At 41.5% G+C, this 27,368-nt stretch overlaps 1 protein-coding gene across 4 annotated transcripts; it reads left to right on the plus strand.

Moving 5' to 3' along the window:
* The first annotated feature begins 122 nt into the window (after positions 1-122).
* SLC16A4 (solute carrier family 16 member 4) lies at positions 123-27,368 on the plus strand. 4 transcript variants are annotated; one of them, XM_004769744.3, is made up of 10 exons: positions 124-824; positions 2,025-2,123; positions 9,130-9,262; positions 10,104-10,247; positions 10,415-10,576; positions 11,854-12,339; positions 14,340-14,551; positions 15,539-15,632; positions 19,321-19,369; positions 27,030-27,131. In XM_004769744.3, the coding sequence occupies exons 2-10, from the start codon at positions 2,037-2,039 to the stop codon at positions 27,040-27,042; spliced, it is 1,380 nt and encodes a 459-aa protein (XP_004769801.1). In that variant the 5' UTR covers positions 124-824; positions 2,025-2,036; the 3' UTR covers positions 27,043-27,131. The 4 variants fall into 4 exon arrangements, with proteins under 4 accessions (XP_004769800.1, XP_004769801.1, XP_004769795.1 ...); XM_004769743.3 differs by lacking the exons at positions 19,321-19,369; positions 27,030-27,131 and adding an exon at positions 17,157-17,526 and having other exon boundaries at positions 123-824; XM_004769738.3 differs by lacking the exon at positions 19,321-19,369 and having other exon boundaries at positions 129-824; positions 27,030-27,368.

Here is a 27,368-nt window from a genome sequence, read left to right on the forward strand (position 1 = left end):
AGCAGGGTGGGTGGTTGGGTCTCCTTCCTTGGTTCTCTCTTCTGATACCAGAATTGTTAAAAGATAAACTGAGGCATATTAAATAAATATTTTAAAAATTTGAGGAAAAATCAATTCAGGGGGAGGCTTTTACAGAGAAAAGGTGGAAGCAAAGCAAGGAAGTTTTGGGTAGTTTATTTTTGTTTTGTTTTTTAAGATAGTTTATTGATTTTAGGCAGGCCATATGCCTGCCGTGGGGCTGGAACTCGGAACTCTGAGATCAAGAGTCACACGCTCTACCGACAGGAACCAGTCAGGCACTCCAGCAAGGAACTTGTTGATAGTCTATGGTTGAAAGCCTAGTTCACTGTGATGAGTTGTCTTTACCATTTTAATTTGGTACCTCTGTGGCACTGACCAGCTCAGATTTTGGGTTGTTTCCAGAAACCCCCCTGGCGTTAGACGCACCCCTGTGTAAGGGCCTCCTTGTTTAATTAACTTAACCATAGTTACCAAAAGGATTTTCCACTTGGTTTACTCTGATGCTTGCTTCTGAGCCTATGGTGACAAATTCTACTTTCTGAGTCTGGATAGGTGGAGGGAGGGCCTGGGATGATGTCAGATCACAGTGTTTCCTCCTCCCCTCAGGAAGTAAAGTCCACTGGCAGGAGTGACCACACTGGCTCGGCCTCACAGACTTAGAATGCTTGCTTGTGTTCACAGTGCAGTCGAATGAAATGCCTTAGAAAAGGGAAGTCACTTTGTCAAAAATCCTATACTTTTCTTCCCAGATTGCCTCACTGCCTCATTGCTGAAGGATTCCTTTGCTGAAGACCACATCAAAGGTAAGAAAAAAATGGGACTGTGTGCTGGGGTTACTTTTCTGTAATGTTTTGAATGAGAGGCATTGCCCACCCCCCAGCCCTCCTTCCCCGGCCTGCTCACCAGACAGCCGACCATTCCACACACGCTGGCCGCAGCCTGGCCATTCTGGAAGCAGCAGCCTGCCTGCCAATCTGATGGTGGGAAATAAAGAATACCGCATGCCATCCTCAGAACATTTATATTTCTTTCTGTTACTTCTCTTTATATATCGATTTTTACTGAACCACTTGGGAGAAAATACAGGTTCTAGGATACTTCACTCCTGAGACCAAGAACATGCTCCTAGCAGAACCACAAGACCACCACTACTCTTAAGAGATTTCACACGTCTACTAGAAAGTCCAGAAGTGGACTTCCAGAATTTCCCCCAAGTGACCTCCTGAAGTCCTTTACAACTTGTTTTCTGGTCCAGGATTCATTCAAGGAACGGTCACGGCATTTTTGTTGTCACATCTACTTAGTTAAGTCCCTTAGAATATTTTCATTTTGGCAATTGCTTTGTAAAGGAAATTCCTAAACCCGAAGCTCTTCCTCCTTTCCTTATTTCTCTAAGGTCAAGAGCTCACCCAGAAGACCAGAGGGTGATGCATGACTTCCCCTAGGATGTGACTTGTAGACCTAGGCCAGGGAGGCCAGTGCTAATACAGGCCACCCTACAGCGAGGTGGGCTGGTAGTTAACTCCTTTGTAATTCCTGCCTGAAATAGTAAACCGAGTGGTCATCTTTCAGATGCCATTCATATCTCTGCGATGGCTTTGATGTCTCTCAAATTATGGCCTTTCATTAGCTTTTTCTTACCTCTCCCATGGTTCTGCCTGGATTGTGATTATGGAAAAAACAGGGATAGGAGAAATAGTTAGGCAGACTTATATGTAACTAAGGCCATACCCCAAGATAACTGTCAAAGGCCTCCGGACTTGCCAGGTGAAGTTAGGCAGCAGACCTCCAGAAAAGTCCCCAAAGACAATACAAAGCCCTGCTTGCATTTTTGAGGTTGAGATCAGAGCCCGTCAACAATTTAGAAATGAGGAAATCATCTATTTTTAAAGGGGTGGGCTACACAAAAATTACAAGTGGTTTTACACCAGAGAGAAAAATAAAGTTTAGAAGTTTAGATCAGTTTCTTGTCAACTGAGTCAACTGTTTTGGTATTGTCACAGAGACCGAGCATCATGACGCAGAGGGCAGGGAAGGCCCAACCATACACTGAAGCCCTGGATGGAGGCTGGGGATGGATGATTGTATTTCATTTCTTCCTGGTAAGAATTTACTTTCCCCTTTTCTACTGCCCCCAATAAGGCTCCTCTGGAAGAAGGCTCAGAGCAAAGCCAGGAACTGCCAATAGCTGCCCAAGTCAGTGGCCCACACTGAACTCAGGAGAAAAATGTCCTCCCTGAGTGAAAGACAAATTTGTTCCCCTCCAGTCCCCTCTTTGCTAACACCACCAAACCTACAAAATGTTCCAGCCACCCCCTGCAGCTCTACCCTGGCTGCACAGCAATTAAATGTGTAGATAATCATACATTGAAGCACCCCAGAAGTAGCAGTGGGAGGTGCTGGAAAGTGCTGTTGGGTGGGTTCCCAGCTCAGCCCAGCATACACAGGACAGCAACCTCCCTCTCTCCCAGGGGATGGGGCCATTGTCTCTCTGTTCTGCCTGTTGTCCACTTCCGAACCCATCCTTGCAACCCTAACTTGTGCTATAATTCAGCCCAGCGTGTCTTTCTGACATGTCTGGAAAGAAAGAGAAGTTTGTGGATTCTGAAACCAGAACCTGATTTTTCTCCTTCATTCTGTAAGCAACTAGACTGGGCACTCCCATTTCCTAATGAACTTCTCTCATCCTCCCAGAGGCTCTTAAGGTGGTTGTGAGACATGGTGATCTGAAATGTCAGCATGGCCATTCTAGAATATTGGAGAGTCCCATCCCAACTGTGCCCCAAGCAAGGCTCGAACAGTGGCACCAGCTCCATATTCCACATCAATGTTCCCAAATCGGTTCACTTTGAGATGGACTCACGAAGGTATCCTTTCCCTCCTGTCCTCCTCTCCTGCTCCGCCCTACAGTAAGAGGCTCACAAACACAGGACTGCAGGTCTTAGTTAATAATCCTGCAGCCCGCAATGTGATACAAGGACGCAATGTGACCCATGAACAGGACGATGGGAAAACATCATACCTCCTCCTCCCTAATGACAGAGGGGAAAGTAGCGGCACAGGTCCTCAGGCAGGATTTATGTAATACAAATCTCTTACCAGAGGACTATTAGTTAAACATTAGCTTCATTACGAGAATGTGTACTCACTTTTCCTTAAGCTCTCCCAGACATGTTATTAATAAGGAAGCTAAGGATGGCCTAAGCCCAAGAGCCCTCCCAGGAGCTGGGCCACATCCCCAGATCACAGACTTTGCAGAACTAGCATTTCTGGTGAGGGTCTCCAGATCTCCCACCTTTCTCCCCAGTAACGAGTCTTACTTTCCCGACATGGTCCTCTGGGGAGAGGTTATTTGATGAATGTAGTTGCTGGTAAGAAACACTGCCTAATAACCAGATTATTAAACAGCGTTCAGTGTTCCACTTTTCTGGATGCGATGCTGGTGACAGAAGCACAAGGAATATACTGAGTCCTCAAGCGTTAACAATGGGCTCTGGCTAAGTGACTGCAGTGGTACATGGATACTTACAGGACTATGGCTTTCTGTCTGCATGAGTTACAATAGAAAGGAGGTGAGTGAAAAATCCTGGAGCATGTGGTTAGTGCAACTGAGAACCTACATTATAGGGGTAGGGGGCTGAAACACTGTAATTTGGTTAAATAACTAAATAAAACAAGGAGCTGGAGTGTGCAATATATTCATACAGACACCCTCAGGGGGACGTTCAAGTCCAGTGTGAACTCCACACCCCCTTCCCTAGTCCTGACCTCATAATCTGGGACCCCAGGATCCCTCCATATACAACCATGCACACTTTATTTGAAAAAGGGAGCCCCAGTATATTTTGATGCAGCATCCAACTTAATTAAAATTACACAAAATGAGAATTAGCCTCCAACTTAATTAAAATGATACTGAAATTCATTTAATATTAAAATTCAAACAGCCACATGTACAGGTTACTATACTGGACAGAACAGTTCTATAGTCTATCCTGTGGCCTATTACAAAATGTTATTTTCAGATTACTAGCCTAATAATTATGTTTTAACCAGTTAATAAATGAGAGGTACGGAAAGACCCTTCAGTAGAGTTTAGTTTTGTTGTTGTTTTTTTTTTTAAGATTTTATTTATTTGACAAAGATCACAAGCAGGCAGAGAGAGAGGAAGGGAAGCAGGCTCCCCGCTGAGCAGAGAGCCAGATACAGGGCTCGATCCCAAGACCCTGGGATCATGACCTGAGCCAAAGGCAGAGGCTTTAACCCACTGAGCCACCCAGGTGCCCGGAGGCCCTTTAGTATTAAAAAGTCAAGTGTATGAGAGAGGAAAATGAATGAGCAAGAAGCCAGAACCTCGGAGTCTAAGATACTCCAGGGCTCATCTTGGTTCTGACATGTAGCTGTGGGCCCCTGGCAAGTGATTTAACCTCTCAAGGGCAGCTTCACCCTCCGAGTAGAGGGGTGCTAACAGCCCTCACCTCCAGGCAGGGGTGACTACATCATTTGCAGGGTCTGGTGCAAAATAAAAATGTACGGCCCCTCATTCAACAATTACTAAGAATTCAAAAAAAAAAAAAAAAAAGGGACCCCTGGGTGGCTCAGTGGGTTAGGCCTCTGCTTTCAGCTCGGGCCATGATCTCAGGGTCCTGGGATCGAGTCCCCACATCGGGCTCTCTGCTCAGCAGGGACCCTGCTTCCCTCTCTCTTTCTCTCTGCCTACTTGTGATCTCTGTCAAATAAATAAATAAAATATATTTATTTTAAATATTTAAATTTTAAAAGGAAGAAAAAGAGAAAAATCCAGTAACAAAATGTTCTTTTGGAGTGCTGCACTTTAAGAGGGCTCATTTCTTGGGATCCTGGCTGGCTCAGTTGGAGGAGCAAGTGATTCTTGAATTTGGGGTTATGGATTTACGTTCCATGTTGGGTGGAGAGATGAGTTAAAAATAAAACCTTTACAAAGAGTAAAAGTTTATAAAAAAAAAAAAAGATTTTATTTGACAGAAAGTGAGAACACAAGCTGGGGGAGGGGCAGGCACAGGGAAAGGGAGAAGCAGGCTCCCCAGTGAGCAGGAAGCCTGATGTGGGACTCAATCCCAGAACCCTGGAATCATGACCTGAGCCAAAGGAAGACACTTAACTGAGCTATCCAGGTACCCCAAAAGAGTAAAAGGTTTTAAAAAAGGATCATTCTAACTTCTCTGTATCTATATATTTGCATGAGTTTTTTGTTGTTTTTCTGCTGTCTCACTAGACTGACTTTCTGTCTCACTCACTGACTCCCATGGCAGCAGGTACCCTGTTCACCACTGTAAGCCTGGCCCCTCATAGTTAACAGCCTGGGACATGCCAGGCACTCAGTAAACACCTGCTGGTGGGTGGGTAAGCTGGATGGAGGGATGGATGAACTGACTGTTGGACACACGTATGAATAAAGCAAGTAACAATGAGGAAGTTGGAAATGGGCAGGGCCCTTGTAGGGACATTTTTAAAACACTGGTTTTTATCTCGAGGCTGAGGAGCTAATGAGAAAAAGTAAGCAGGGGAATGGTGGGATCAGATCTGCATTTCGGGAAAACAGCTCCGCCTGCAGGGTGGATGACGACTGGCAGGGGATAGGCCTGGAAGCACGGAGACCACTGGAAGGGTGTTGTGATAATCCACGTGAGCAAAAAAGGCCCTAAATGAAAGCAGTAGCAGTGAGGATGGAGCCAATACAGATCAGTGCAATATGGAGGAAACGGGCCTGTAAGATTTGGACAGGAAGAGTATTAGGGCAAAAGGGACTCAGAAGTCCTGGGATGTTGGCTTCGGCCACTTGGAGTAGAGTGCGTCATTCAGAGTTGGAGGACAGAGCACCTGAAGGTACTTGGATAGCTTAATCCTGGGGAGGAACAGGACCTGCAACGTTACCAGTAATGTCAGCAGCCCACGGGCAGGTAGAGTGCGGGATCTGCGTACTAAAATCTGCGAGTCATCGGCATACATGGGTTGGCTTGAACCAACAGGCAGGATGGGTAAAATCACCAGGGAGGGGAAGAAGGGCAACTAAGCAGAATCCTGGGGAAAACTGCTATTAGGGGTTGGGCGGAGAGTGTCCCATGGAGGAAACCAATGGGAGAAGTGGGGAGGCAGCATCTCAGAAGCAAAGGCAGAAATGTCCAGGAGCAAAGAATGATGAACAGATGCTGCCCGAGGCGGGATGTCAGAACAGATGGCGGGGTTTGTCAGTTCACCAAAAAGGAAGTCTCTGGTAGCCTCGCTGAGCATCCCTACAGTCAATGGTGGGATGTGAGGAAGCAGGGATAGCCTAACAGACTGTTCTCAAGTTTGTGTAGTCCAGGAAGGAGAGCTGGGGGGTAAGAGAGAGAGAGAGCCAGAGTAGAAGGAAGTTGTTGTTAAACAATCACCCAATCATTTCTGACAAAGCCTGATGCTCTCTATTCAAAAGCGGCCCCTCTGGCTGATCCAGCCCTCTTTCCCAAGACAATTTCTAATGAGAGTGATCTGGTGAGGGAGCTCTGTGTATGAGTGTGTTTTGGCGGGGGGAGGGGGGGCTCTCTTAAAGGTGCAAAGAAAATGAGGGGGTTGGGTCAAGCACGGGAGAACTTCTAGGGGCTTGTATTTGGGGGTGAGCCCATTTACAATGTGAGATAGACTCTGGAACAGGGCTGAAACCCACCTACCTTAGATAAAAGTCAGGGTGGAGAATAGCAGTAGCAGTAGCAGTAGCAGAATATAGACGTACCTAGTCTCCTTGGATAACCAAAGGAAAATCCAGATCTTGGGAAAGAGTTTTGATATCTGAGTCAAAACAGAAACAAAGTTGGAAGGTTAGAAGTTGAGGGAGGGAGGGAGAGTTGATGCAAAGGCTGTGTCCTTGGCTTTCTTGACACACTGTGGAAAGCACAGACCCACTTGTCAGAGACAAGCAAGCCCCAGCCACTCACTGCTGCTCCGCCCAGACATCAAAGACAGACCAGAAAGAAAAGGTCCTGAACTGGGAATGGGGGAGTGGGGACAAGGAGCTAGCCCATTTCAGGTGGTTAAGAAAGGAGAGGTCAGCACCATCTAGATACCAGCACAGAACCCAAGTCAACAGAAAGAGGAAGGGTACTTTACAGAATGATGCCTCATCGTGGGGTCTCCTGCTCATGAGAGGCTGCAATCGCCACTCTGCATTCCGAACTGGGCAAGACAAGTGGGGTCCACCTGAGGTCTGCTCTGCTCTCTAGCCTCAGTTCCTGATAGAAGCAACTCTGAGGAGTAGGAGGATTATAAATTGCCTGAATAAGGGCCTGATAAAATGTCTTCTTCACTTGTGAATGGATAGCCCGGGTTTCCGTGGCATTGTTCACTCTGAATAAGGACAATTTTGTGCTACTATCAAATCAAAACAGGAAAAATGCACGAAGGGACCCCCTCCTCGCCACGCCTGACTTTTGGAACCTCAGGGCACCACTGGTTCTTAGTCCCTTACTCCATACAAGAAAAAATACTAGTTTGAAACAAGAGTCAAGTGAAGAGGCTGGAGGGGGAAGCTGCTGGTTAGGTAGCACGTGGGGGCTGAGGGAAACAGAGGCCCAAGAGGATGCAGATCTCTGACTCGGGTGAGCAAGACTGGGTTGATCCCAATGAAAGGAGAAATGAAAAGGAAAACCAGGTATGGGGTAAGGGGGAAAAAAGTCTAATTTTGGATGGGTTGACCTGAGTTAGATATGGTGGTAATACAAATGAGTCTGAAGTTCTTGAGAAAGCAAAACGGTTATAGGAGGTAACAAAACCACAGTTAACAGTTTCAGTGTTAAGTGTTATTCTTTATCTGAATTTTCTCAATCTTCAGTTCTGTGAGCATAGTATCTCCTTTTTATTCACTTTACAAAAGAGAAAGCTTAACTGCTGTGAAGTAGTTTGCCCAAGGTCACACCCCTCAGAGGAAGTGCTGCCAGGATTCAGGCCAAGGCACGCTGATCTCAGAACAGTACTCATCACCATGACACTATGAATATGTGGGCATCTTAAGGTTCAAGTGAATGACTGTCTATGGCTAGGTACAGAGTGGGATGAGTCAATGACAGCAGGTAATACTCACCAGGCAGACAGAGAAAGTGGAATTAGTGAAAGGAAGCCCAGGGTCTGTGGTTCATAAGTGATGCGTGGCCAGGCTGAAAGCAGAGAAAAGCTAAAGAAAGCTAAAGCCGCTGAAAAAAGAAAGGCGAAGCCTGGAAGCCCCTGGAGACAGTGAGTGCCCATGGCTCCTGTGCTGCGTGCCCCAAGACTCTGGCCTGGTGGCTTCCCTTCCAGTTCCTCCTGCTGATCCCAGGGTACTGCCCCCAGTGTACTGGGAATTCTAAGCAACAAATGTTAGCATGTCACAGAAAGAAAACTTGACCTCAAAAGGGGTATTCCTCCTAGTGGGAGGGAGAAGGGCAGTGCTGGCAAGGAGGGTTAGCTGGGCCAAAAGGAAGGATGGGGCACGTGACCAACCAGAAGCTGACTCTCCAACCTGTTTACGCTCGCTAGTCTAGCATCAGTTAGTAGTGCTCCCTTCTGCCCTCCAGTGTTTCCACTGGGACGGTATAGGGCCACCCTATTTATATACCAAGTGAGGAAGTGTACTCAGTTTAAGAGCAAAGTGAGCAAAGCTCATTTAAGAACCGATGGGAACAATTCATCTTTTGGACCAATGTGCTTCTCTCCCAAGAGTTAAATGCAACTAGCTGTCTTTAACAGATACGATTCTGACATTACAGTACAGTGTCTGGTCTGGAGTCAGTCTATCTGGGTTCAAATCTCACTTCTGGCACCCCCATATCAAGTTCAAATGACTTTTAATCTCTCTAAACCTCACTTTCCAAAGAAAACATTGATTGCCAGAGCCCTGTAATGAGGATTGAAGGAGATGCTCTTGTGTCAAGCACTTAGATACTCCAAGAGTAGGACCGCCCCACAAAATACAAAATGTATAATGTCGAACCAATGAACACACTGGTAAATACTGGTGACCTGGGGCCAGGGGGATGGGGTCAGAAGCATAAGCAGTTGTAACCTTCTCTGTGACGGCTCACTCACCACCTGACTTGGACTCTTTGGTCTGCTTTGCTTTAGGTAAACGTGTTTCTGATGGGGATGACCAAGACATTCGCCATTTTCTTTGTGGTCTTCCAAGAAGAATTTGAAAGCTCCTCAGAACAAACTGGCTGGATCGGATCCATCATGTCATCACTTCGTTTTTTTGCAGGTATAAAGCTGGCAATAAGCTTGCTGTCCAAGGAAAAGCACCACAAAGGGCAATCCTGAGAAGATCTGTCTGTCAGTCATTTAAGGCTGAAGCATTGCTAAAACCCAGATTCATTAATACGTAAAGCTGATAACAGTTATAGACTCGAAGTGTTTGGCCTCTTCTTGGCTTGACAAAATCAGAAGAAATGGGGTTCAAAAAAAGCTTAAGAATCCAACTATTAAAGTCCATGATTCAATTTTTCATGCCTTGTTTCTTTTCACAGTGCCTGAACACAGGTTCAGTGAGCCAGTCTCTCTGGGAAATCAGACCACGAAGTTCTTAAAGTCCAACATCTAAGCATATTCAAAATACAGCAAACCAATTCATCTTCCCTTACTTCTATTTGGGGCTCAAACATGATCATCAAATAATTATCGAATCTTATTCTAGTCATAGGTAACTAGGTGCAATCTCATTTTGTGGGTTTGGTTTTTTTTAAGGTTTTACTTATTTAAGTAATCTTGTACACCCAATGTGGGGCTTGAACTCATGATGCTGAGATCGAGTCACATGTTCTTCTGACTGAGCTGGCCAGGCACCCCTTGTTTTGTGGTTTTATAATGCATTTTTCAAACCTATTTGCAAACCTCTTTAAAACAAACAACTTTTTCCAAAAAGTACAATAGTGTGGGACTGGGAATATTATGAAGCCCAAAACAGACACCTTTCTGAAGGATACACAATATTCCAAAGTCAAGTCCTCTTGTTTTCCTTCAGTTGCTCATTTAAATTGCACATCAGAAAATAAGAAATGCCAGAGCGTATTTACCTAGTACTTGCCTTTCTTCGTTTTTCCGAGGTCCCCTGGTTGCCATTATTAGTGAAATAACTGGAGAGAAGACTGCCTCCATTCTCGGGGTTTTCCTTGTTTCTGGTGGATATCTAATCAGCAGCTTGGCTACTAACATCCCCTTTCTTTGTGTGACTATGGGACTTTTACCTGGTGAGTCCACTGTAAAAATAAGACTGTAGAATATGAAACTAGGAACCTTCCTTTTTACTCTCTTGTCCATGGACCCAACAGGCCTACTTATATTATCTCAGGTCCAGGAGAATAGTTCATCTGGTACCAAGCCACTTCATGTGATTCCAAGCTACTGTTCTTTTTAGGTTTGGGTTCTGCCCTCCTGTACCAAACAGCTGCCGTGGTAACTATCAAATACTTCAAGAAACGATTAGCTCTTTCCACAGCTATTGCCCGTTCTGGGATGGGCCTGACGTTTCTGATAGCACCTTTTACAAAAATCCTGATAGATCTGTATGACTGGACAGGTAAGTCACTCTGTGTCTGAACTATCAACTCCACAAGGTAAGTTCAGCTCTCTCCCTCGAATGAGCGGGAAGTGCAGACTTTTTGAGCCAGGGAAGAAATAAGCAGGACTTCTACAGTAAAGTAAACATGTGCCTCCTCTTCCTCGGAGAACACACAGCAGAAGACATGCTGACTATTTGCAGGCTTCACCACAGACCACACAAGGAACTCAGAGTTCACAGGATTCACGTCTGCGGGGATGGAGGCCACTCTGTGCAGCTGGAGAAACACCTTGCAGGGAAAGTGATACTCCTGGGGACACACAGATTCCCTTCTCCTCTTGTACCACTGAAGCACTCTCTTTTCAAATATTCTCTTTAAAAAATGCCCCGCCACCTGACTCACTAAAATAGACCTTAATCTCTTCTACACCATCATCTATATATAAATTTTTCACAAATAAATGAAACCATTCACTCCACAATTTTCTTTGTGCCTGACCTAAAATATTCAGATTTTAATAATCTTAAATCACTGGAAAAATATATGTACATGTACACTTATAGGGATATATATATAAGCCTGTTTCTACCTACAGAGCCTTTTTGCTGCCTCTTTCCTTTCCCAAGTGAAAAACTACCAGTGGTCTCATGGCAAACTGAACCAGGGGGCAAATCCCTAAGACAGGATAGCAGAACCTACAGCCAATTCCATCTCTGGAAACATCGCATACAACCCACAGCTTTGGTCAGACCACACTGAAACCAAGACTGACATCCGTCTTCTTTCAAGGAAATTAAAAATGGAATGATATGAAAGGCAGGCCCCTCTTCTAAGGCAGTTTCTGAATGACTCTCATAGCCTAACTCTAGAATTCTGTATTTTCTGTCCTGAAATGGGGACTTCAGGATACTTTAAATCCCTATTGAAAACACACAGTAATTTTCTAACATTTCAAATACCCACCCCCCGTACTCCCCACAAAAACTATTCTTTTTTTCTCTTGCACAAATAACACTCTCTCCCTCCAGGTCATCTCCTGGTGCAGCTTTCTGGTTTTCTATTTTCAAAGGACACCCTGTTTTCACAAGGGTACAGTGGTGTGTAGGGCTAAAAATAAAGTCAACAGATGTAGATACTTCAGTAAAATTTAGGGGACAAAGTAGTGTTTTCAGGAATTACTGCACTATGACTGAATATATTCACAGTGGGGCCCCTTCTAAGCCCAAGAACAGAGTATTATGAAATGAGATGGGTAATTTTTAACCTAACTTCTCACTGTCTCTCCCCTATTTAGGTGCCCTTATACTACTTGGAGGGATGACATTAAATTTGGTGCCTTCAAGTATGCTCTTAAGATCCATCCATATCAAAAGCGAGAACAATTCTGATATTAAAAATAAAGGCAGCAGCTTGTCTGCAAGTAATCCAGAGGCAGTGGGCACGACAGAAATGTCATCCTGCGATGAGACACGAGAGGCCACCATCACGGAGAATGCAACGCAAAAGGCCAGACAACATGGGACAAATTTAATAGTCTCACAGTACGAAGAGTTCAACAATGAGCCTAATGGGGACAGTTATGAGAAAGAGGCTACTTCATGCAGCTATAAACAAAAACTCTGTGACATCTCCCTTTTAAAAAATCCTTTCTTCTACATATTTACCTGGTCTTTTCTCTTCAGTCAGCTGGCATACTTCATCCCTACTTTCCACCTGGTGGCCAGAGCCAGAACACTAGGGATTGACATCATGGATGCCTCCTTCCTTGTTTCTGTAGCTGGTAAGAAAGCATACTTTGACCTCAAACTCAAAAGGAAAACTGAACTTATTTTACAAAAATTTATTCAATTTTATAAAAAACTAAAGAAAAACAATTTTTTTTAAAAAAAGGAGTTATGGGAGGGCCAGAAAAAAGGAAATCTTTTGAGGCTGGTGGGAGAACCAGGCCTGTCCCTCCACAGATCTGTCACCACACATTGCACACAGGTGCTCTTTACCAGCAAGTGGCCCCTAAGCAAGCCTCGTTCATTTTCATGTCAGTGTCTGTCTGACACAGTACACATTTAGTATTTGTGGCATAAATACGTGACTTTAAAAAGCTGGCAAAAGCCACCTCCAGGAAGCAGAAAAATCATAGGCAGACAGCACAGGGAGGAGGTTCAAAGGATTGGTTCTAGAACTTAATACTTCCTGGGTTCAGGTTTTGCTCTGTATTTCCTAGCTGTAGGACCTTGGACAAGTTACGCATGTTTTCTGTGCCTCAATTTCTTCATCTGTAATATAGGGATAATAAGGTTATCAGGACTGAATGATCAATGCATGTAGAGTTTAGAATAGTGCCTGGCCCATCATAAGCATTCAATAATGTTCTATAGTATGGGTAGCTAAAAATTTTTGCCCTTGCATTCGCACTAAGACAGATAAATATGCCTATTAAGGCCACTCACTAATGGACCAGGCTGATACTTAAAAAAAATTACAAGGTTAAGTTAAAAATGAAAACAATCATTTTAGTTGAGTATTTATAAAAATGTAAGGAGACAAAAATGCTTAATTCGGAAGATCTGGATTCTCTCAACAGACAAAATAGGGAGCCTAAAAAAATTAAAGGGATGACATGGACTGTTCTAAATATCTGGTAATTCTATGTAGCTTGATGTTAACTTTTCTCTCCCTAATTTCTTGAAAAGACTGCTTACACAATCCTCACAAAACTGACTATATGCCATTCCAACCGCAAAGATACCCCACTTCCGTCAACTAAAGCCTGTGTACACAAGGAAAAGATACATAGTTAAATTTTTTTAGTAGAATGTCTGATAGTCATCAATTGAGATCAGATTAGGTTATCAATGGGACCAAAAAACATAACAAAAAGTTTCCATACGTATCCTAGAAAGTAACTGTAAAAATAGAAATAGTAGTATGCATTTTCTGCCCCCCTCCCTTTTTTGTGAAGCAATTTAAGAATTTACACTACAAAGCAACTGTAGCTCATGCCACTCTTGGTGAACATGTTCTATTATTTAACTGCTACACTAGTTTATAATCGATAAAAAATAAGAATATTCTGTTACCATAAAACTGAATGAAAACATGGTACTTAAATTTTACTCAAGTTTACACCATAGTTCCAATGTTCAAAATGATCCCAGGTTTCCAGATTTCCTACTTATTTCCCAAAAAAAGCAAAACAAAACAACAAACAGAACAGATTTCCTATTTCCAAGCATAATAACCTTGACAGGGGCACTTTAATTACCAAAATATCATGTACAACCATAAGAAAAAGTCCCAACATCTATTTTTTTTCAACATAAGACTTTATTATTTATAATGTCGAGTCTTCCACCATCTGGCTTCCCCAGCACACCGCCCTGAGGGCCTACCAGTCTTTTAGAACTCTCATTCCCTCACCTGCACCACCTCTTTGAGGAAGGCCGCCTAAGTGCCCAGGTCTCTGTAACCAGGGATTCCCAGTTAGGTGGTACAAGCTTTCCAAACCTGATGAGGATAAAAACAAACAAACAAACAAAACACCTGAGGGGCCTCCTACCCAGCTCTGGAGGAGTCTTTCTGCCACTGTATTAGATGTATTTGGAGTGGGTAAATAAATGACTGAATCTACTGAGACATAATGAGACCATTTTTTGTTCAGATGTCCTCACCTCAGGAAGAAGTTGTATTACTCAGGAAAAGAGGTCTTCGGCAGTTACACTTTCCAAAGGGGCTAGGGAAATGGAATTCGGATATTACAAGGTCTTCTCAATCTTGTTCCAGGTATCACTGAGACAGTCAGTCAGATAATCTCTGGATGGGTTGCTGATCAAAACTGGATCAAGAGGTATCATTACCACAAGTCTTACCTCATCCTCTGCGGCATCACTAACCTGCTTGCTCCTCTGGCCACCACATTTCCATTACTGATGACCTATACCGTCTTCTTTGCCATTTTCACTGGTGGTTACCTGGCAGTGCTACTTCCTGTACTGGTGAGTAGACATACTCATTAACATTGTTAAACCATTTAGTAAAAGCAAGTATTAATAATAACCTCCCCAAAGAGATTACATATTCGGTATTAATTTTATAATTAAAAAAAAATGACATGCAAGGCCTCAGAAACCCTGGTGCTGTATCCTACCCACTTTTCATCTTACCTTTGGGGGAGGAATGGTGAGAGAACTATCTACATGAAACAAAAAAAATGAAAGCAAAAAAGGGATCAGCAGGATTCCACTCTGCTTCTGTCTCCCAAAAGGTTAGGTAGGGTTGTGTTTACTTGTTTCCTTCAGCTCCAGAAATTTCTTTGGCTCCTTCTAAGATACCATCTTGAGGAATTCCATGAGAAAAAAAGGGGCTTCCTGAGCGGTGTGGCTTCTCTCTTGTTCAGACTAGTCCTATGTACTTTAATAGGGATGTTGATCAATTCCTCTACTTTTACCCCAAACTGACTTCAAGTCCTGGGCACAAAAGGAACGGAAATACTTATACAAATATTTCATGGATTCTTCTGACCTGAAGTCACTATTTATAAGGGCTGTAGGATATTATACGAAGCTTATGTAAAAATCAAAACTTTCTAAAGCTGAAATCAACCTGGGAAAACTGACTTCTTACAAACCAATGGCTGGTATTTAGCCATAGGTGGATTTGAGAATACCACTGTCAGATCAGAACGTAAATACCATTTCCCAATAGAGAAGAGCCGTGAGGATCAAGGAAGAAAGGTACCCCTGTGTTGCCTTAAAAATTTAAAATAAGAAACCCTATGTTCCTTACTAATACAATGAAAACACTGCCTGCCTGGCACAGTAACTCTTCCCTGTTTGCCTCAGCTCTTATAAGATACCAAGGCAAAAGGCCATCCAAAATCACCTCAGAAGTCAATTGTTCATAGTATTTATCCCTTTGCAGGCATAGGTCTCAACAAGAGTTTTGCCTTCAATATGGCTAACACTGGATTCTAATCCCTACAGGTTGATCTGTCTGGGAATTCTAGAGTACACAGGTTCTTGGGACTTGCCGGTTTCTTTGCTGGGATCGCTGTCCTTTCTGGAACACCTATAGCAGGTAACAGCTTAACCACATTCTGAGCAAACTTCAACAGCTATGAAAGAAAATGCTGATCCATTATGTATGTTAACACGTAATAACAGTATCAGGTTAGAAACCTGAAGACATCTCTACTGTTCCTACACTCACTCTCACATTCAATCACTAATCCAGGAGAATCTGAGGATTCACTCAACATATAATAGGTGGTTAATTAAGCAGCTTCTTACAATATCTTGAAGAGTCTTAGAGCAGGGATTGTATGTATAACTCCTTGCCTGGGGAGACAATTGAGAGTTTTAGAAGATTCTCAAAAACTGATGATGCCTTAAACCAACCAACCAACCACTAGCATCTTTCATCTGAGCAGGAGTCATTACAGACCATGAAGGCTCTCTGACCCCTCTGCTGTTCAGATGTGCTACTCGCACAGCTTGTCCAGGGCTTCCCAGCATCTCTAATTTCCTAAGAGGGATGATGGAGGCCCTCCATCTCCTATCTGAACTGAAAGTGGGAGGATACCTGACCTACAGGCCAGGATCTCTGCGGAGAGGATGTGTGAGGCCAACAACTGGTGACTAGTAAATATGAGTATAGGAAAAATTGAGGGAGTTCTGATATTTAAGCTAGCTTTAGACTAAAGCATTGTTTTGTATGCACTTTTAACTTAAAGGACATTTTGTGCTTGCTAAACTTAATCTAAGACTCTGAAAATACTACTTACACAGAAATATTTCTAGGGAACAGACTTAAACTTCAGTATTTCACACACTACAGGTTCTCAGTGTTTAAATGTCCAAATTACTACAGCATTTCCAATCATCCACAAAAAGGCATTCAGCCTAAAACCTTCTTTTACTTCCTTCAGTCCTGAAGTGAGACAGAAAAAGATACAATCTTGCCTCACTATCATTGTTTAAAAACTAAATACTATTTAGGTTTGCACCTAAATTTAAGACCTAGAAAAGGCAACCAGCAAAAGGGAAAGTATAAAATTAGTAACAAAAATTATTATTGGATGGCAAAAAACATACCATTACCTGAGGTTCAATTTAGGTGTACCTCTTCTAAAGGAAAAAGTTTATACAACTATACAGCCAACTCCTACTTCTGTTTATGAGCCTACCTCTGCCCATTTGGTCTAGTTCAGCCTACACCTCACCTGGAAAGCAGCGTCGAATTTTAAAGTCAGGCTCACAACCGTGATGTAGGGGCTGGTAATAGGAGACTAAACACTAGACACGCTTAGCAGAGTGCTCTACAGCTGGGGCCCAGGTCAGCGAGCTAGAAAAAACAGAACTCAAATACAGCTTGTCGACGCATCTTCTCAATCTTGATCCTTCTTCTACAGCCATCCCAGGGATGCCTTGAAATGTTCCAAGCCTATTAGGCCCCAAATATAGGGGGGTAACAAATACCAGGGCACAGAGTATCTTATCCAAATGATAAAAACATGTAACATGTTTAGAGATTTCAAGTTTTGTATGTTTTATATACATCTTAAAATGCTTATTTATTTTTTTAAATTTTTATTTATTTCAGAGAGAGAGAGAGAAAGCATGCACAAGTGCGGGCAGGAAGGGCAGAACGAGAGGGAGAAACAGGCTCCCCCATGTGTGTGGGCCACTAAGCAGGGCTGAACCAGGACCCTGGGATCACGACCTGAGCAGAAGGCAGACATTTAAACTGATGGAGCCACCCAGGCACCTCCTACATCTTAAAATACTGAAAGAGTTCAATACATGAGAAGACAAGGCAAGTTTTGTGAGGACTATTACTCTAAAGGAAAGAACAATAGATGTGTGTGTGGGTCTTGAATCAAATTTGTTGGGTCATGATCCTTTTAATTTTTTTAATGAAAAAGAATAGACGAGGGGTACCTAGGTGGCTCAGTCGTTCTTGGTTTCAGCTTAGGTAGTGATCTCAAGCCTGGGATTGAGCCACATGTCAGGCTCAGTGCTCAGCATGGGGTCTGCTTGAGTTTTTCTTTACCTCTGTCCCTCCCACAGGTGCGCACGTGCACGCACTCTCACTTTCTCTCTCTCTCTCAAAAATAAATAAATAAATCTTATTAGGAAAAGAAAAACGGGCCACAACAGAACAGATTAAAAAACACTGTGCATCACTTTATTTTAAACACTTAGTTCATATAAAAAAAATCACACCCAGACCTATGTCATATAAAATATATGTGACGTAAAACATTTCTTATGATCAGTGAGTCAAAAAAAATTTACAAGCCTTTTATTACCCAATGTCCACAGTATCCTAGCACTATATGTGAGGATAAGGAGAGCTAATGGAAGAATTTTTACCCACTAATTCTGAGGATATTATCCAGGCGATCATAAACTTTATAAATTCTACAAAATAGTCAAAGGAAGTGATAGGCTATTGCTGATAGCTTATATATAGATTTTTAGTCTGGGAGTTCCTCACAGTATTTTAAACAGGATTATAATAATATAAAATTCAGTTACATTTCCTTCTCTATACCAGGATCTCTCACGGACTGCAACATTACGCTAAGCATCTTGTTAAAGGGACAAACTTCAGTGATGTCCTTACTCAAGGAAACCATTCCTCTATGAATCAAAAACCACAAAGAGAATTTTACAAAGGCCATTAGACTTGCTCCTAACTTTTGACTCCAGCAGCAAGGGCCAAAGAAACATCAAAGATGTTGATTTCCAGATTCACTTGGCTCTGGACAGTTATGGGCAGTCACTTTATCATCTTCAGCTTTAACTAAATCAAAAGGCTTACTGGCTATAAAATATTACATTCTCACCAAACTGAGATTTTCCCAATGTAGGAGATGCTCACTTTGTACTTACCTAGTTCTGTTATTATCAAATTGCAAAAGCTGAAATTCCTATAAAAGATTACAGGCACTTTTAAATTAGGAATCTAGCAAACAGTAAAATTTTTCACAATAACTCTCAGTTAAAACACTAGTTAAAAACTATTAGCAATTACATTAACAGTATTCTTCTCCTTGTATGAACATGAAAAAGAAAAGCCAAGTTAGTCCTACACAGCATATTTTAATAATTTGAGGAAAGAAGAAAAAAGTGTAATAAACCCATTGGAATCGTCTGACTGAGTTTTTAAAAAACACTTATCAGGGCACCTGGGTGGCTCAGTGGGTTAAGCCTCTGCCTTCAGCTCAGGTCATGATCTCAGGGTCCTGGGATTGAGCCCCGCATCGGGCTCTCTTCTCAGCGGGGAGCCGGCTTCCCCCTCTTTCTCTGCCTGCCTCTCTGCCTACTTGTGATCTCTCTTTCTCTGTCAAATAAATAAATAAAATATAAATAAATAAATAAAATAAAAAACACTTATCTTTTAAAAAATGTAAATAGAGTATATGGGCAAGAAAATTATTTATAGACCTTCATTAACTCTGAATATGATAAGAAACACAGTAGCAACACATGTATCAGATCTTTACTGAAAACAACAGACAGGGACTGAAATGGAAAAAAGTGAAAAATGACTCCTCATACACACACTACTTCTTCCATCCCACAGTCCCTGCCATTCCTAACACTCCATGGCAAATTCAGTGTTAGTTAATATCAGGATCTGATTTAGATTAGGAGAGTTTTTTAGAATTGTTCTAGGTTTCCTGATCAAAGGTGGTCAACAGACCTAAGTGTAAGCCAAATGTCACTGCTCATTCAAACCCAAGTACTATTTTTTACAGGTGGATGGCGTCCAGAGCTACAAATTGGCCCAGGTGGAGGCCTTGGAAGGTTGTAGAAAATTAATATTTTAAAACCTTATTATATTTCTAGTTAATCCCTGTTAACAAAAACAAACCTGCAAAAAGCAATATAAAAACAAAAGTCATGCCTTAAGTAAACAAAGCATATAATCATATTCCCCAACATATATACAGAAATGTGAAATTTCTAATCGTGTTTCTAAGGCATCTGATATGTAAACTCAAAAATGCTAAAGGCTCAGTTTCACTTAAAAATAAAACTACCAAGGGCCCATATTAGCTGCCTATAAAATAAAACTAAATGCAGTTCTCCTCTCTTCCACATACCCCACCCACTGCCAACTGATAAATCCTTTTATTATGCTAATATATATTTTAATATATTTAAGCCAATCACAAATACAATCTGAAAACTCCCTTAAACCTTCATCAATAATTATTTGATTATAACCTGGAATTCATTCAAGAGTTACCAAACAACTTACTAGCACAGCACTCTCCTAGCTGCTATGGGGAACATAGAAAAGACAAAAGTTATTCTTGTAATTCTTCCACAGCACCCTGGGTCATGGCATAGCACTGTCACATACATTACCAGAAATTAATACGGAGGACAATAGTCTAGAACCTTTAAATTTAGAATTATTAGAATGTACATTTTTTCTCTACTTCATTAATTGAAAATTTGGTTAAGTCACTGTAACCTGGTTATTGTGAAAACTGGTTGACTGTTTTACCTTTATTTTTTTTAATTTAATTTGAATTCAATTAATTAACACACAGTATATTATTAGTTTCAGAGTTAGAGTTCAGTGATTCATCAGTTGTATGTAACACCCAATGCTCATTACATCGCGTGGCCTCCTTAATGCCCATCACCCATTTATCCCTTCCCAAACCCGACGTCCCCTCTAGCAACCCTCAGTTTTTTTCCCTATGGTTAAGAGTCCCTTATGGTTTGTCTCTTTCTCTGATTTCATCTTATTTTATTTTTCCCTCCCTTCCCCTAGACTCCTCTGTTTTGTTTCTTAAATTCCACATATGAGTGAAATCCTACGATGATTGTCTTTCTCTGACTGACTTATTTTGCTTAGCATTAATACTCACTAGTTCCATCTACATCGTGGCAAAAGGGTCATCTTTTTGAAGACTAAGTAACATTCCGTGTTTTGCGTGCACGTGCGCGCGCACACACACACACACACACACACACACACAGTTTTACCTTTAAATAAAGGTATCCCGAGCTGTGGTATAATAAAAATGACCTTAAAAAATATTGAAGCTTCTATCAAGTCGTAGGTATTTCACAAAAATTATTTTTTTTACAAATTCAAGGAGAGCCATTTCTAAAGCTGAACAACTATAAGCTAGTTCTACTCCAGAGTAAGTTACACGGTTCCTAAAAAGAAAAAGAGAATCTTGCTATTATCTGTCAACCTCCCACCTCATCAGAAATACCATGGGGGGAAACTGGCAATTTTACACTAATTTTTCATCTGTGTTTTGTAAGAGCAGACAAAGGCTAAAATGGAAATTCATCCATCTAAGTTTGTCTCTGTCCCATTAATCCAGATAAGGTCATCTCCTCATGAAATGGTCACTCCCTCTCTCTACTGGAGCCTCATTTCAGATGTAATAATGTGAAACAAATAACTCCCTCCGGCACCTCACTCCACCTTTTATCAACCCTGCCCTCTACAGTTTTATCACCTTGGCCAATCAGTTGAAAACTTCTCTATGACCTGAAATTTTATTTGGAAAACAAATAAAACAATTCAACCTTCTGATTTGCTATAAATCCACTTTGGAGGCTGGGGTAGGTAGAGATAACTAAGAAGGCAGAGCAGAGTTCTCTATACTCTAAATCCTGAGGAATATATTCTACCCTGAAGAACCAAAAGAAAATAATGTAGATCATTAATTCTATGTGATTATTTTCCCCATAAACAATAAGGCCCCAAAGAATTGTAATTTGATTCAGTATTCCTAAGATTAATGAATCCCTACAAAAATCTCAAAAATAAACTACAAATAGTTCTCTACTATGGTTAAAAAGAGGGTCAGGGTGGAGTAGTCTTTTCTTCACAAAGCCAAAAAATCAAGCTTCAAAATCCTAACACAGGGGCACAATCCTTTTAATAAAATTCCTTGCATAAAGTACTCCTGATAAATCTTCCTTACATAGGGACTTTAGAGAGCTCCTGTCTTAAAAGGCAGTGAGGTTTGGGTGGTCTGGGTGGCTCAGCTGGTTGAGCAGCTGACTCCTGGTTTTGGCTCAGGTCATAGTAAGCCAGCTGGTGGCTCCAGTGACGACAAGATCATTGTCTCTCTACACCTTGGAAGTCTGCCCAACAGTTGGAAGTTCTGGTTCAACACCCACTAGTCACTTACGGAATTCTCAACCACTAATTTGAACTAGCATCCAGGAACTTGGGAATTAAGGGCCTTATGGGTATATTTCAAGTTTTAACAAGATAACCAATAATATACCTACAGTAGTAATCCTAATAAAAAGGATTCATGGGGCACCTGGGTAGCTCAGTCTGTTAAGCATCTGACTCTTAATTTTGGCTCAGGTCATTATCTCAGGGTCATGGGATCAAACCCTGTGTCAGGCTTCATGGTCAGCACTGTGTCTGCTTGAGTTTCTCTCACTCTGGCTCTCCCCCTGCTCCAGTGCCCTCTCTCTCTTAAAATCAATTAATTAATTTAAAAAAGGATTAATAACTCAGCTCAACAATCTAGTTCTGAGATATCAGGGGTACTATTTTTTTATTAAGGATTTCTATTTATTTTGACACAGAGAGAGAGAGACAGAGAGCACAAGCAGGGGGAGTTGCAGGTGCATGGAGAGGGAGGAGCAGGCTCCCCGCTAAGAAGACAGCTTGATGTGGGGCTCGATCCCAGGACCCTGGCGTCATGACCTGAGCCGATAGCAAATACTTAACCAACCACACCACCCAGGTGCCCCAGAGGTACTTTTAGACAGGACGTTACCCTTATTTTTAAATATGTATAGCTTTGCCCATAAAATGATGCAGAATAGTTTAAAAGTGTTGACGTCTAAAAAAATTTAGAATCCTATTTTAATATCAAGTTTGACAGACTATTTAAAAAACTCATTTGCGAAACTGTTTATGGAAGCTGAGCCCTACGTCCTTAATTGTTTTCAATTATCAAAAGGAAACATTATTAGACATCCCTGCTTAAAATAAGGGTTAGAGCCAGAGGCAAAGGAAAATAATTTGGACTACAATTTTCTTGTGCATAAGAATCGACTGGGTCACCCCATGATGAATTATGCTTAAGGGAAGCCAAGGACTCTGCACGATGAACTCGCATCTCAGATGAGACTGAGGCAGGTAGTCTGTAAACAATGAGGAAGTGTTTACACGGCACTGTAGCTTAGGCAGTCTGTACCAGCTGCTAGTGCACTACTCCTCAGACTGCTGGCTCCATGCAGTAGACACTTAGATAGATGCAACACTCCTTTGGATCATGGCTAGTATATTATCTTGTCTTTCTCCATCATTCAAAATGCTTTTGCTAGGACCACAAAGGAACCCTGTCTTTTAAATGTCAACTTAGGTGTTTACATTTAAAGTAGTTAGACTATGATAGGTTCTTAACTACCAACAATCCTTTCTTTTAAAAACATACCCGCATGTTTATAGCAGCAATGCCCACAAGAGCCAAACTATGAAAAGAACCTAAATGTCCATCAACAGATGAATGGATAAAGAAGATGTGGTGTATATATACACAATGGAATACTATGCAGCCATCAAAAAAGAAAGCTTGCCATTTGCAACGATGTGGATAGAACTAGGTATTATGCTGAGCGAAATAAGTCAATAAGAGAAAGACAATTATCATATGGTCTCCCTGATATGAGGAATTTGAGAGGCAGAGTGGAGGACTTGGGGGGGTAGGGAAGGAAAAATGAAACAAGACGGGATCAGAAGGGAGACAAACCATAGGAGACTCTTAATCTCACAAAACAAACTGAGGGTTGTTGGGGGAAGGGAGGGAGGAAAAAGGTGGAGGAGTTATGAACACTGGGGAGGGTTATGTGCTATGGTGAGTGCTGTGAAGTGTGTAAGCCTGACAATTCACAGACCTGTACCCCTGGGGCTAATAATACATTATATGTTAATTAAAAAAATATATACCCACAGGAGCCTTGAACTGTTTAGGGTTGAAAGTGCATTTGTACACAGCTTTTCCATACTGCTACCAAAAAAGCACAGAGATCTAATAAAATCAGACCAAATATACAGTCTTCTTGTACTTTTGGTAGTGGGAAAAGGCTGATTTTTCTAACCAAATAGGTATTTCAATACCAACGAAGCTCTGAATTTAACTTACTTAGTAGCCATGTAAATCTAAGCTTATAACAGCTAATACATTCACAAAACAGTCAATAATATGAAATAACCCTACACTCTACATTTCATTTGTATTTTGCAAATTTTATAAATATAAATATAAATATAAAACTAAATACTCAGCAGCACTGGATTAACCTACCGAATGGCAACTGGATCTTAGAAATAGAATTTTTAAAGTTTACTACTATCTCAATTATCAAGTAAGAGTAAGAGGAAACAGATTTAACTATTATTATTTTAATTTTTATTTACTTAAGAGAAAGAGATCATGAGCAGGGAGCCTAACACAGGGCTCAATCCCAGGACGTGGAGATCATGAGCCAAAGGCAGATGCCCAAGCAACTGAGCCATCTAGGTACCCCAAGAGAAACAGATTTAAAACTAATTATTTCATTAAATTTCACAAGGAAATACAGGGAATGTTCTAAATTATGCTAAATAATTCCCTGCCCTGGTAAGAAAATATATTAAATATATTTTCATCTTTCAGAAACATTTTGACTTTAAATGTGTTTATGAAAATCATATTACCAGTTTTCTAGGATTTATAGACAACCAGCATCACCACCCCCCATTTTCCACTATTTTTACCTACACCCTCCTGACTTTTTAGCAGCACAATCTACTTCCTTAAGTAAGAATTACTACTCTTTTCCAGACCATTACTTCTAATGCTTACCTTATAATTCGATAAATCTGCTATACTGGTGGGAGTAAAGCAAGAATGACAAGGGAAACAGGAAGGCATGTTGGTGTTTTCTGTACTTCCTCCTTTCTAGAAATTTGAGACTGTAACTTACCCATCTCTTTGATATCTCAAGGCTAATCACAATCAACATTAATACAAAAACTTGTCCTAGTCAGTTTCTCTCCACTTTTTTGCTTAACACTGAGAAACATTTAACTAGTTAGAGGTCACTGATCCAACAGGAGTTAACAGGTAAAAAGCAAGTTAAAGGTAGCTAAATTTAAGAGGCTATAAAGCATTCCATTTATTCACTATGTCAAGAATAGGAAACTTAGAGGCACCTGGGTGGTTCAGTCGTTAAGCCTCTGCCTTCAGTTCAGGTCATGATTCCAAGGTCCTGGGATCAAACCCCATGTTGGGCTCCCTGCTCTGCAGGAAGCCTGCTTCTCCCTCTCCCACTCCCCTGGCTTGCGCTCCCTCGCGCTCTCTCTCTCTCTGACAAATAGATAAAATCTTAAAAAAAAAAAAAAAAAAGAACAGGAAACAAAGCTAATGAAGCCAACAAAAAACTAAATGTTTATATCAGAACCAAATTAAAAAAAAAAAAAGTAAAGGAGATAAAGACATACACAATCAGACCAAAAAAGAGGGTATACACACTCACTTGCTACACATTCAGTGAGAAATCATGTTCCAAAATATAAATGAAAAGATACAACATAAAACTCCATGAGGTCAGATATTTCCATCTGTTTCATTCACAGATATACCCCCAGTACCTAGAACTGTTTGGCACATAGCACCAAAACTTCTTTGAATAAATAATCAAATAACAGCTTTAACTTTTTAAGGTATTTTGGGATTAAAAGCCAATTTGTATCTACAAACATAATATGCATATACTACTTTAGAAAAGAGGTTCTGAGTGTGGTCAGTGGACATCTGGAAGTTCTAAGACCTTTTTACAAAGCCTTGGAGGTCAAACTATCACAATAATGATACTAGGACGTTATTTGCCATTTCACAGGGCTGACTTGTACAACAACGTTTAAAAGCCAGTTCCTTGTACAAATATTCTTTGCCACTCAGTTTAAGAAAAGTGTTTCAGGGGCGCCTGGGTGGCTCAGTGGGTTAAGCCGCTGCCTTCGGCTCAGGTCGTGATCTCAGGGTCCTGGGATCGAGCCCCGCATCGGGCTCTCTGCTCAGCGGGGAGCCTGCTTCCTCCTCTCTCTCTGCCTGCCTCTCTGCCTGCTTGTGATCTCTGTCTGTCAAATAAATAAATAAAATCTTTAAAAAAAAAAAAAAAAAAGTGTTTCATTTAAAAAGTTCTGGTATGTGCCATTAGCCAATGATACCCACTCATTCTTCCTTTAAAAGAACATTTGATTTCAGAGGGACTTACAGTCATCATTTAACTCACCTAAGTAGTCACTTCCTTTTTTTTTTTTAAAAGATTTCATTTATTCATTTGTCAGAGAGAGAGAGGGAGAGAATGCAAGCAGGGGAAGTGGCAGGCAGAGGGAGAAGCAGGTTTTCTACTAAGCAAAAAGCCCAACACGGGAATGGATCCTGGGACCCCAGGATCATGACCTGAGCCGAAGGCAGACACTTAACCAAATGAGCCACCCAGGCGTCTCAAGCAGTCACTTCCTTTTCACATGCTCTCAAAGCCTCCTGAACCTTCCCTTCATAGCCCTTATGACATACGTAAGTCTTGTAGTTAATACCCAACTCACATGAAACTGTACAGTCTGTGAGGGCAGGGAGCACGTCTGTTTTGGCTCATTACCATTCTCTCCTCCAACAACTAGCACACTGTTGGAAATGTAGCTTCAGTGAGGGAAAAAACATACTACTATCACTTTTTTCTTTGGAAAGTAGTAGTAATTCACTATTATTTTCTTTGTAAGAACAGTGACCTTCTAATAAGATTCATCGTAAAATCAGGGGCACCTGGGTGGCTCAGTTTGGTAAGCGTCTAACTTCGGCCCAGGTCATAATCTTGGGGTCCTGGGACTGAGACCCACGTCAGGTTCTCTGCTCAGCAGGGAGTCTGCTTCTCCTCTCTCTGTGCTCTCTCTCAAATAAACAAAATCTTAAAACAAAACAAAAAGCATCACAGGGGTGCCTGCATGGCTCAGTCATTAAGCATCTGCCTTTGGCTCAGGTCATGATCCCAGGGTCCTGGGATCGAGCCCTGCATTGGGTTCCCTGCTTGGTGGGAACCTTGCTTCTCCCTCTCCTACACCCCCTGCCTGTGTTCCCTCTCTCGTTGTGTCTCTCTGTCAAATAAATAAATAAGATTTAAGAAATATAAATATAAATATATATATATATGTCGTAAAATCAGATGGTATATATCCCTAACTGTAAGACAGCAGATGAGTTCTGAGTCCACGATGACTTTCTCCCCCACAGGGTTAAGTCCTTAACAAGGTGGAACAGATTTACCTTCATCAACAGAAAATAAGGCAAGCAGCTAGACTAACTTCCTAATGGGTCACAATACATACTAGCAAAGAGAAAAGGCTCCTTCCCTCGACACAGTATAGGGCTGAGAACCTGAAATGTCTGCTTCACTAACAGAGACCACTCCTTCCTTCCAGGCTGGTTATATGATCACACCCAGACATACACCGGTTCCTTCTACTTCTCTGGCACATGCTTTCTCCTCTCTTCAGTTTCCCTGTTCTTTGTACCACTGGCTGAGAGATGGAAAAACAGCCTGACCAGAAAGGAAAAGGACTGCAATCAAGCACAACACAATCTAAACTAAGAAGTCATTGGAAACAAAAGCTTGGAAGAAGCCAGTTTCCTCATTTGTAAAATGAGAAGGCAAACAAGACCATTTTTAAGGTTCTTTTTTGCTTTCACATTCTGAGGAATGTCTAATTAATAGTGAGAAAACAATAGCCACTTAAACTAAGCCTTTGTTAGTATTTAAT

Source organism: Mustela putorius, unplaced genomic scaffold (assembly GCF_011764305.1).
Source record: "Mustela putorius furo isolate JIRA1106 unplaced genomic scaffold, ASM1176430v1.1 tig00000585_pilon_pilon_pilon, whole genome shotgun sequence".
NCBI classification, from domain to species: Eukaryota; Metazoa; Chordata; class Mammalia; order Carnivora; family Mustelidae; genus Mustela; species Mustela putorius.

Coding starts and splice junctions, on each gene's coding strand:
- SLC16A4 (XM_004769738.3), top strand. CDS start 2,037: ATGACGCAGAGGGCAGGGAAGGCCCAACCATACACTGAAGCCCTGGAT. Junction 9,263..10,103: donor ATCACTTCGTTTTTTTGCAG/GTATAAAGCTGG, acceptor CGTTTTTCCGAG/GTCCCCTGGTTGCCATTATT. Junction 10,248..10,414: donor GACTATGGGACTTTTACCTG/GTGAGTCCACTG, acceptor TGTTCTTTTTAG/GTTTGGGTTCTGCCCTCCTG.